The sequence below is a fragment of the Lithobates pipiens genome, unplaced genomic scaffold, assembly GCF_037356315.1.
Source record: "Lithobates pipiens isolate NorthernLeopardFrog02 unplaced genomic scaffold, aLitPip1_a1.2 Scaffold_22, whole genome shotgun sequence".
Taxonomy (NCBI): Eukaryota; Metazoa; Chordata; class Amphibia; order Anura; family Ranidae; genus Lithobates; species Lithobates pipiens.
In genome coordinates, this window is record NW_027507784.1 from 107653735 (window position 1) to 107666203 (window position 12469).

The 12469-nt window shown below is 41.2% G+C and overlaps 1 protein-coding gene across 1 annotated transcript; it reads left to right on the plus strand.

Annotated features, from left to right (window-relative positions):
• The first annotated feature begins 4585 nt into the window (after positions 1-4585).
• Positions 4586-10785, plus strand: HOXD1 (homeobox D1). Its single transcript, XM_077448082.1, has 2 exons — positions 4586-7606; positions 8911-10785. The coding sequence occupies exons 1-2, from the start codon at positions 7066-7068 to the stop codon at positions 9237-9239; spliced, it is 870 nt and encodes a 289-aa protein (XP_077304208.1). The 5' UTR covers positions 4586-7065; the 3' UTR covers positions 9240-10785.
• Positions 10786-12469: the final 1684 nt, after the last annotated feature.

Sequence of the window (12469 nt, forward strand, 5' to 3'; positions counted from 1 at the left end):
GGCCGCCGTCTGTCTGCTCGACACGCTGATCGGGTAGACAGACGGCGCTGACTCGAGTATAAGCCGAGGGGGCACTTTCAGCCTAAAAAAAGAGGCTGAAAATCTCGGCTTATACTCGAGTATATACGGTAACTATCATATTAATCTACATTCCTATGATGGGATTTTTTTGTAACATTGATCAGTTTTCCTCAAAAATCCATTGGTCACATTCAGAGAGAGTTGGGCATACTGTGCTGGGAAACTGTCATGAATGTGACAACTTCCTGCACAAGGTTAGTGGCTGCTGGGAACCATGCCAGGAGATTCCCCGGCTGAAAGCTGAATATAAACAAAGGGGCAGGATCCTGGCTAGTGTCATCATCTAGATATGGCAATGCCCATATTTGGGCAATGACAAGTCCAGGAGGCAGACCTGCTGTTATGGGGGACTAGTCTAAAGCCAGTGTTCTGTCAAAATAGCCAATTCATCGAGATCTCCAATTACGTCACTTCCGGTTACTGTAAAGCATCAGTAATTGGAGATTTCTATACAGTACATTGCTGTTTTGACACAATACCGGGCAACTGTGTATACCCTGGTACACGCTATTATGAGCGGACATTGTTCGCTCGGATACAACAAATCGGCGACAACTTTTTTTCCCTCACTCGCTGTTCTGTCAAAAATGGTAAATCTTTGTGTACCGGAGTCTACACGGTTGCCGGTATTGTGTAAAAACAGCAATTCATCGAAAACTCCAATTACTGATGGTTTATAATAACAGGAAGTGACGTAATTGGAGAACTCAATGAATTGGCTATTTTGACAGAACGTCGGCCATAGACGGTTCAAATCTCAGCTGGTTCAGCCTGAGATTTGAGGAACGTATGGGCAGGCTAAATGTACTAGGTGATCGATCAATTAACTTGGGTACAACCAACCGGATTTCATATGCGATTATTGCTAGTGGATATTTTAGCTGCAAGCAGTAATCATGGTTTTCCTGTGGCGGGGACTACTCCTCTGCCGGGACAACACCATGGCTCCACACAAGGGATTCGCCCATCAACACTGATTGTGTTGATGGGGGGATCAAGTGATTTTCTTTCCTGCAACCCGTGGCTGCAGGAAAGAAAATCACATCACATGTAAGGCTGTCTTTGGAGTTCCCAATCAGGCTTCACTCACCCAACTCCAAGCCTGAAATGTTCTGTGCACTGTCAATCAAAGGCTCTGTCCACCCTACTATTGGCACTTTTCTAAACACACATTTTGGCACTTTAATGCACATTTTGGCACAGGTTATTTTAACATGCATTTTTGTGTAGTTTGTAACGCACATCTTTTGGCACTTTTTTAACATGCATTTTGATTTTGTTTTTGGCAGCACACCTGCTAGCCACTTTTTGGGTGCCATTAACAATTGATGGCACCACAAGCATAACATGCAATTTGCATGCATTTCCAGAATGCACACAAAAATGCAGGTAAAAAAGTGCCAAAATTCTTCCCCGCCCCCCCCCCCCCCCCTTTTTTCCTCTTTCCTTTTCTTCTCTTTCTTTCTTGATTCTTCTTCTCCCCCTCCCTCTTTCTTCTTGTTATCCCTCTTCCCTTCACTCCTTCTCTTTGATAGTCCTGGATGCCCCCCCCTCACAATGTGCGTGGGGGGCACAGGGGTCGTCCCCCATGTCAAAATCGTCTACCTGAGCTATGACGTAGTTTGCTGTTGCTTCGGATATGAGCAGTGACCGATCGTTTATTTGATTGTTCTTTCATGACTTGTACACTGCTCTGTTATATTTGATGTCATACTGATATTTGTAGTCATGGCTCTGTATGTTTTCCTGTATGTATCATGGGGCACCGCCCCTTCTGGAGTTAAATAAATAAAGTTTATATTTGAAAAAAAAAAAAAAAAGTGCCAAAATTCTAATTTAAAAAAAGCCCCAAAATGCACATACAAATGTGCTAAAATGCATAAAAAAAAAAACATGCCAAAATGTGTGTTAATAAAAGCAGCAAAACGTGTGCTAAAAAACTGCATCAAAATGCACATAAAGACAGGCCCAAAAGCCAAATGTAACCTTTTTTTGGGTGTTTTTTCAATGCGCATTGGTAGCGTATTTGTCAAATGACAAAATGTGCAGCAAAATACATGTCTGCTAACTGCATTTGTGGTGCCATTAACAATAAATGACACCCAAAAATGCACTGTATATTTTGACACAATTTTAGCACAATTTGGAATTGCGGCATTTATTGCACAATTCTGCCAAAAATTCTGCATTGCTCAGATGTGACTGGGTCCCAAAAGACAATCAATATATTATAACTATAGTGTGAGTGTGTGTGTGTGTGTATATATATATATATATATATATATATATATATATATATATATATATATATATATATTATATACACACACACACACACATGAACATATAAATGTGTTATTTATATCAATCTAACCTCGCTGGTGCTGATATTAGGAAGAAAGAAGCCTTTTTCCTCACTTTGCAGCAGCTTCTCACCCAGATTCTCCACCTCTGGGCTTGAGAATCTGGGACGGAGATATTTTACAGAGATGGCCAGTGAGATCCTCAGATCTCACCTTCATAAACTGGCCATCTGTGTAAAAGTGAGGGCTGGTTCCCACTGCTGTGATGTCATAGAAATTGCAGATCACCGCCATTACTAGTAAAAAAAAAAAAAATGCCATAAATCCATCCCCTATTTTGTAGACGCTATAACTTTTGCGCAAACCAATCAATATACGCTTATTGTGATTTTTTTTTTAACCAAAAATATGTAGAGGAATACATATCGGCCTAAACTGTTAAAAAATGTTGTTTTGTTTTTTTGGGGATATTTATTACAGCAAAAAGTACAAAATATTGTGTTTTTTTCAAAATTGTCGCTCTTTTTTTGTTTATAGCACAAAAAATAAAAACCGCAAAGGTGACTTCCAAAAGAAAGCTGTATTTGTGGAAAAAAAGGGACATAAATTTTGTTTGGGTACAACGCAATTGTCAGTTAAAGCGACGCAGTGCTGTATGTACTAACGATCAGATTATCGTACGATTGCTTTGAAAGCGGTGTTTTTTGTACGATTTTCTGATCGTTTGTACAGACCTTAAAGTGGTTGTAAACCCTTTTTAAAAAATCCTGAAAAAAAAAATCCTGCAAGACAAAGACATAATGAGCTAGTATGCATGGCATACTAGCTCATTATGAATAACTTACCTGAGAACGAAGCCCCCGAAGTGGTCCTCTGTCTTCCTCTTCGCTGCTGCCATGGATCCCGGAGCGACTTCCGGGTCTCGCGGCTCCAGTGCTGTGATTCGCCGGAGCCGCGATGACGTCACTCCTGCGCATGCGCACGGGAGCCGACGCTCGCAGCATATCGGCGCGATCTGCGGCCTGCCTCAGTGCGCCTGCCCGCCGCTGTCTACGGCGCATGCACCGTAGACAGCGGTGGCTGTCTTCAGGCAAATATCTCCTAAACCGTATAGGTTTAGGAGATATTTCTTGGACCTACAGGTAAGCCTTAATCTAGGCTTACCTTTAGGTCAAAGTTGGTTGTAAGGGTTTACAACCACTTTAATACAGACTAAGGTACCTGATCCGACAGGTTCATGAATCTGTCGCAAACACTGACAATTTCAGTGTATAGGTTCAAGGGAGTTCTAAAGAGTATCTGCAATACTGTTTTGAATTCCTACATTATGTGTCTTTTCGATAAATCATAGATTTGATCATGTTGTCCAATTCTGTGCAGAATTGATTGATCATATTGTTACGTCTATGGCCGCCATAAAAGAGATTGCACAATGAGATTGTAAGGTGTGTGGTCATTGAAACATCTTTAAATTCTGGCTGTGATAGGAATGTATTTTATTACTAGTGGTTGTTCTGGAAAGAGAAGAAATAAGCCACTGATTGTACTAAAATAAACACAAGAAGATATACATCCAGTAGCATTCCAGTGAATTAATGGCAGGTCAGGCAATGGCTATGAGGACATAAGGGAAGTCCTTATCTCAGGTGCATTGTAATCAATTTGTTTTATTGTTCTGTAGAAAGACTCAGCCAGCTGAGTAAGATATCCAGAGATTTCAGAGTCCTGAGAATTTCAGAATTACCATGGGATATCACTGGATCCATTACTATCCTGATCCCTGGATTGGAGGGAGCAGCACTTTGACCACATCCATTAGCTGCAGTCAGTGGTAAGCAGGGTGATGGCTGGAGGAACGTCGTTTACCCATCATTTTATTTTATGGTTATTTCTCTGATTTGGGTGATGAGCCTTTCTGTATACACTGAGCACACATAGCATGGTATACAGTTGTGTGCTGATGACACATCCTTGTTACAGATGCGCCGGCTGTGAGTAATTAAATATAATTAATAATGTACAGAGCTGGGTACATTTGGGAGGCGGTGAAACCAATCGACCGGCAAACATCTTTCATATGAGTTTTAAAGATATTGATCTGCAGAGTGAAACTCTCCGGAGAAGCAGCTTTGTCTGCTCGTATCATCACCGGCAGATGTGTCAGCAAAACGGCAGAAGCATTTCACATCTCGGGGCTGGAGGAGATACTATGGATGGAGGAGGATGGAGGAAGACCAGAGCTGGAGATCTGAAGAGTGGAGATGAGCTGGAGATCTGGGGGAAGATTGATATTTGATGAGTGGAGAGAAGCTGGGGTTCTTAGGAGTAGAAGAAAGCTGGAAAGTTAACAAATTTGGATCCTAGGGGTAGAGGGAAGCTGGAGATCTGAGGAATTTGGGGAAGATGGACATCTGTTGCATGGAGAGGAGCTGGAGATCCTAGGACTAGAGGGTAGCTGGAAACCTCAGGAACTGATGGAGATGTACATCTGATAAATGGAGAGATGATGGGTGTCAAAAGGGTAGAGAGAAGCTGGGGTTCTTAGGAGTAGAAGAAAGCTGGAGAGTTAACATATTTGGATCCTAGGGGTAGAGGGAAGCTGGAGATCTGAGAAATTAGGGGAAAATGGACATCTGTTGCATGGAGAGGAGCTGGGGATCCTAGGACTAGAGGGTAGCTGGAAAGCTGAGGAACTGATGGAGATGTACATCTGATAAATGGAGAGATGATAGGTGTAGTTGGAGTAGAGGGAAACTGGGGGTCTGAGGAATTGGGGGAAGATGGGCATCTGTTGTGGGTGTGGAGTACCTATGAATAGAGGGAAGCTGGAAATCTGAGGAATTGGGGGAGATGGACATCTGATAAATAGAAAGATGATGGGTGTTGTAGTGATAGATGGATGCTGGATATCTGAGGAATTGGAGGAAGATGGACATCTGTTGCAAGGAGAGGAGCTAGGGATTTTAGGACTAGGCGGACGCTGGAAACACCAGGAACTGTGGGAGATGGACTCTTGATAAATGAAGAGATGATGGGTGTCGTAGGGGTAGAGGGAGGCTGGATAAATTAGGAGAAGATTGACATCTGTTGTATGGAGAGTAGCTGGTAATCCTAGGGGTAAAGTGAAGCTGAAAATCTGAGGAATTGGGAGAGATTTACATCTGATAAATGGAAAGGAACTGGGGTCTAAGGTATGGGGAAGCTGCAGATCCAAGGAATTGGGGGAGACTGACATCTGTTGAGTGGAAAGGGGCTGAGGGGAGTTGTAGAATTTAGGAATTGGGGAAGATAGACATCTGATGACTGGAGAGAAGCAGACGAAGTAGAGGGAAAGATCTTGGGAATTGGAGGAAGATGGACATCTGATGAGTGTAGGAGAGCTGGAGATATAATGTCAAGAGGCGAGTTGGGGATAACTGGAAGGAGATAGAAATCTGAGTCAGGAGTTCATTTTGAGCAAAGATAAGATGGACATTTATTTATTGTGCGGAGTTGAGATGTTATGAGTGGAGAGGAGATGATGGTCTATTGGCAAGAGGAGAACTTGAGATTGATTAGTGGGGGAGATAAAGATCTAAAGAGTAGAGAAGACTTGGAAACCTGATAAGTTGGAGAACGAATCTGTAGAGAGGAGTTGAAGAATAGATGGGTAGAGAGGAGTTGGAGATCTGGTGCATAGAGGGGATATTGGGATCTAATGAGTAGAGAGGAGCTGGGGATCTGCTGACTGAGTCAAGATGATTAGATATCCGATAAATAGATCGGAGTTGGGGATCTGAGGAGTAGAGATGAGTTAGAGATCTGATGAGTAGAGGGAAGTTGGGGATCTGAGGAATAGAGGTGATTTAGAGATCTAATAAGTAGAGAGGAGTTGGGGTCTGAGGATTAGAGATGATTTAAAGATCTGATGAATAGAGAGAAGCTGGGGGTCTGAGGAGTAGAGGTGATTTAGAGCTCTGATGAGTAGAGATGACTTGGGGATATGAGGAGTAGAGGTGATTTAGAGCTCTGATGAGTAGAGAGGAGTTGGAGTCCGAGGAGCAGAGATGATTTACAGCAATGCTGGGAATATGGAAGTTGAAAATCTGCTGATGAGAGGGGAACTAAAGAATTGATAAGAATGAGCATGAGCAGTGACTCGGAACTCTGTGAAGATTTAAGGGGAGACTTGATTGAGGAGCTGGGGAGTAGATGGTTCATTGGGAACCGAGAAATCTAGAGGTGGAGCCTCAGGTTTGATGTTTTGAGGAGGTCTATCAATTTGGGAACAGATGGAGATTTGATAAATAGAAGATAGAGCAAATGGATCTTGTGGATCTGATTGCAGTATACAGATCAGGGTGGGTTTCTCTGATAGGGATCGGAGATAGGGAACATTACATTTGTGAGTCTTACAATCTGGAAGAGAAGACCACTCATCTGGTAGCTTCCCATTCATCAAAGTTTTTAAAAGTCCGCTGATTGTCCCACCAACTGTGAGCTCCACCTGGAGTCCCAGCCAGGCTCGCCTCCTGATTGGCTGCCTGTTAGCATGTGACCAGCCCTCTCTGCACCGGGCAATATTTACCAGCTCAGGAATGAAAGAAGTGCACAAGACAAGATCAGGTGAAACTCGGAGTGGCCGGGGAGGTCCCAGCAGTCTGAAGATCCAGCGCTGCCCCAGCCAGGACTCCACCGGGAAATGAATACTTACCTGGAGTACACACCGTGTGGGGATGTTGTAGCCTTCTCACCCAAATTCTGCAGAGAGGGATCCCTGCAGCCCTATCCCGGGAATGGGGTGGACAGTCACTATGCGGGCAGCCTACAGATCGGTGTCCATCAGGCTTCCCACCAGTCCTCAGCACTGTATGCTCCGTGCAGCCTGGATGTCCCTTATGAACCGAGCGCACCTGCTGACTACAATTACCTACCAGTCAGCCCGGACTACGACTTTTCCTATGGATCTATGGAGGACCCTGGGGGCCACATCCAATACACCGGCCCCGTCTTCCCGGGGAACGGATCGTACTTCCTGAACGGGCAGCTCTCCTATAAGACCTTTGGGGAGGACACTCAGGGGGGGCCACGGAAGGAACAGCTGGACCTCCACCCTGGCAACTTCCAAAACTTCTCCCCTTCTCTTGGATCCTACCCCAAACCCAACTCCCCAATCTCCGAGACACACAGCACAATCAACACTTTTGATTGGATGAAAGTTAAGCGGAACGCTCCTAAGAAAAGTAAGTACTCCCCGCCAATTAACGAATTTTTATTAAAATGTATGAAATGGGTGAGCAAACTGCACATTTTCGTTTTGATAAACTATTTTGTCCCTTTTTTTATTTTTATGGGGTTCTTATTGGAAAATTGATGCATCTTGAAAACTTTGATAAATGGACACATTTATTGTAAAATATTATTAAAAGGGAATTTACTAAGATTGGATCAGCTGTGCATGGCAACCAATCAGTTTCTATCTTCAACTTGTTCAGTAAAGCTTTAAAAATTGAAGCTAGAAGCTGATTGGTTGCCATGCACAGCTGCTCCAATCTTAGTAAATTCCCTTTTAATAATATTTTACAATAAAGGTGTCTATTTGTTAAGGTTTTCACCAAAGTTTTACCCATTGTCTATGGGAGGCTTATGGGAAAACAGAAGCCTTGGGTGAAAATTTTGATAAACAGACACCTTTTAATGCAAAATATTATTAAAGGGAATTTACTAAGCACGAAGCATCTGTGCATGGCAAGCAATCAGCTTCTAGTTTCAACGTTGTCAGTTAAGCTTCAAAAATTGAAGCTAAAAGTCATTGCACAGCTGCTCCAATCGTACTCCGTTCCCTTTAATAATAATATTTTTACACTAAACGTGTCTTTATTAAGGTTTTCATTCAATACTCACCATCCCCCCCCCTTTATTTGGGGGGGGGGGGATTGGCAATTCTTGGGTGAGAACCAAGATAAAGTAATAAAATAAGCCTCGGAAAAGATTATTAAAGGGAATTTACAAAGATTGGAGCAGCTGTGCACAGCAACCAATCCGATTCTAGTTTCCATTTTCAAAGTTTAACTGAACAAGTTGATGCTAGAAGCTGATTGGTTGCGACGTACAGCTGCTCCAGTTTCAGGCTGATCATACACTTTTCAATCTCCTTTTAGATTGCCTGATTGGATACAAATACATTCAGTTGTTTTGGTAGCTGATATTGTACAAAGTCAGATTGGGGGAGATTTACTAAACTTGGTGCAGCTGTGAAAGGTAGCCAATCGGCGTCTAGCTTCAGCTTGTTCTATTAAGCTTTGGCAATAACCTGGAAGCTGCATGCTTGCTTTCTATACACCAGATTTTGCACTCCCCAGTTTTAGTACATAACCCACATTATGTAGTAGTGTATGGTCATTTTAGGTGTATATAAAAGTAGACATAGACATTTAATTGTGATTTTGTTGAAACATAGAGCAGAAGGTAACTGTGTATCAATTTGTGTTTAGTGATTCTTCTTCTTTTGTAGCCGAATGTAACAGTTTGTATCCCTTTTTGGCAGCTTCACCTTCTGAATATGGAGTGAGCAATCCTCCCAGCACGATGAGAACAAACTTCACCACCAAACAGCTTACAGAACTGGAGAAAGAATTTCATTTTAACAAATACTTGACCAGAGCCAGGCGCATAGAGATCGCCAACTCCCTCCAGCTGAATGACACTCAGGTGAAGATCTGGTTCCAGAACAGAAGGATGAAGCAGAAGAAAAGGGAGAGGGAAGGGATCCTGCCTAGTCCCCCCAATCCAGGGACTGTCACTGTGGACTTTCAGCAGAAAGCAGCCCATAAGACTGAGCCCCTTTCCCCATCCAATGAGATCCCCTCATCCTAGAGACACTTACAGTCCCGACTTCAGGACATCTGCTGCCTTTGCACTATGCAATGCTATTGTACTTTTTTTCTGGGTGGCTGAATGAGAATGAACACTGTGCATACATGGGGGGGAATAGCCCAGAAATAGCCTTCTCTTTGCAATATTCAGGGAAAGTCGCATGCAACACAACGAATCCTGGTTAGGAGCTTCTATAATCGTTTCTCTGTGTTGGTCTATTGAGTTTACTTAAAGGGGCATGCCATGCATGCACCCCACTATGCAAGTACTGATGCCCAACCACTTTGGATGGCCATAGATGGGGTGGTTTCTTTTTTTTTTTTTGTCCATTCAACATGATGAAGATTAGACCTTTGAAAAAGATCAAAGTCTTAACAAGGTTCAAAAAATGCAAACTATTGTCGTTTGCAATGGGCCCATTTCTGTTTTCTTTTTTTGTACGGAAAAGTTTACATCCCAATTATTTTTGTTTTATTGGTGTAGCTTATTTTGCACAGCCACTTTATAGCTTCCTGTCTCTGCAATCATTCATGTTAACATCTGTCATTGCCAATCATCTGGCAATTAAAAAAAAAAAAAATAATCTGTTTGTAAATGGGTTCAATATCTGACAGTTTATCGGCAATTTTTTATTTTTTTTTTTATAATTTTGTACACAATCCTATCATTTATCGCAACATTTCTTTAAAATTGTTTCAAAATTGTTCGATGGATGGCCAGGCTTACTTCAGTTTGGTGGCATCCATGTGTTCAACCAAAGATGGAATTGTAATGCATCATGTTTTCTTAACGTTATTTAAAAATGTCAATATCAACAGTGTATCGGTTGTTTTGTGATTTATTTTATACACAATCCAACTGTTATAGCAAAATTTATTTAAAGAGGGTTCAAAATTGGTCAATTGATGGCCTAGTTTACTCCAGTTTGGTGGCATCCATGTGTTCAACCAAAGGTGAAATTGTAATGCAACATGTTTTCTTAACACTATTTAAAAATTGTCAATATCTGCCAGTTTATCAGTCATTTTGTAATTCTTTTATACACAGTCCAACAGTTATTGCAACTTTTTTTTCAAAACTGTTTCAAGATCATTCCATGGATGGCCAGACTAACTCCAATTTGGTGACATCCATGTATTTTAACCAAAGATGGAATTGTAATGCAACATGTTTTCTTAACATTATTTAAAAATTTCCATATTCAACAGTTTTTCGTCATTTTAGTGATCATTTTATACACAACCCAACCATTATCGCAAAATTTCTTCCAAACCAGTTCAAAATCACTCCATCAATGGCCAGGCTTACTCCAGTTAGGTGGCATCCATTTGTTCAACCAAAGATCAAATTGTAATGCAACATGTTTTCTTAACCTTATTTAAAATTTGCACTATTGCCTTTAAAATAGTTTTTCACTGTGAGTTAAAATGCCCAGTGAGATTGTATTTGATACCTCAGATATTCTTTGGCCACATGGCTTGGTTTCTAATGTAATTGCTGTGTATATATATTTTTAAATACAAAATAAACCTGGAAAACGATTCAACCTCATTTATTTTTGTATAATAACTCCAAAGAATTGTACAATAAGAGTGTGTCTATGAGAAACGGTGCAAAATGGATTTAACTTCTAGAGATTTTTATTTTTTGGGAGGTGGTGGTGGTAGTGGGGGGGGGGGTCCTGTGCAGTTAGTGGGAAGATAAAAAGGTCACTCAAAGTCCATCATGGGAACATCAACCTTGTCTACTTTGTAATCCAAAAGAAAACCAAGAGTATGTGTAAGCTTGGTTGTTCTGTAGATTCAAACTTTTTGCATATTAAAGGAGAATTCCACTTCAAACGGGTCCCTGGCTGGGAGAATTACAAATTCTCACTTTCAAAGTGAGCATCACAAAAGCCTCATCAAATCTAAAGCACACGTGTCTGTTTCTTTTCAACAAGTTCACTGGGTCACTGGAAATGGCAGCTTACCGACAATTGCAGCCAATGCACCTTCATGATATTTCCTATGTATACTATCAGTAGAACAATTGCTGTCACAGCCCATTGTAGACTGCAGAAAGTGGGCGTGGCTTAAACCCCAAAAAGTTCCTCTGGAAGGTTCGGGGAAGTTTTTGAAGTCCCAGGATTTTAGTGTTACAGGAGGTGACACCTTCCTACTATCTGCTAGGTCAAATAATTTACTAATTGTGAAGTTGATTTGATAGATCAGCAATCTGATGCTAGTAAACGTTGCCAAGACCCATATATATATATATATATATATATATACATATAAAAAAAAAAATTCTTTTGTAATTGGAAGATAGAAATTAAGAATGTGTGCACATATAAGCAATATTTACTTTTGCTGTAATTGTCGGTATGCTGCCATTTCCAGTGACCATATGAACCTATTAAATATTTTTTTTTATTTAACGTCCAAAAATTCCTTTTATTTTTTATTATTTTTTTTTATTATTGTAGCTAAACCCAAGCAATCTATATCTACATGATATGTCGTTTACTTTCCTTCTGACCATCTGCCCCCAGCAGCTATCTAATGTAAATGAGTCCCTGCTTAGAACAACAGACCTTCTTGCTGGTATGACACTTCAAAGACGGTCACCTGTGTCGTGACCCCTGGCTTCCCCTGGTCACCTTTGATATTGCAATGTCCCTTTCTTTGATAAGAATCAAACCCCCTTCGCTGAAAAAAAAAAAAAAGGCACATTTGGGGAAACAAACCTGATTTGCCAGGACACATCGTCCAGCTTTGTACACACATCTTGGGAAACCTTAGATTGGCAACAGAGGCTGACACTTGTTAATGTCATATCAGATGTCCTTTGTGCAGATCAAATGTGTCAAGAGACAAAAGTGTATTTGGTAAAGGAAGTTTCAGTGTACACGATTCCTATTTAAATGTTTATTTCTGTAGAAAACCAAGGCCAGCCTATATCTGTGACATTGTGACAACAGGATGGCATCCTTCCCACCCAATCTATGCAGGGAGTCAGGGTCACTCACAGTTCAGCTCAGACAAGGAGGGTATTGTGATGTCACAGTCTACAATGGTCACTAAGTGGGCTCTCTGTTTTATAAATCACAATCCCAAGGGCTCAAATATGAGATACGCCTCTATATTATTATATTGATAAGAGCATCAGTACTGAGGGCCTGAGGGACGCTTCAGTGGGTTTTAGTAAAGAAATCAAATAATTACCCAATTACCCAAAATTTGAAATAC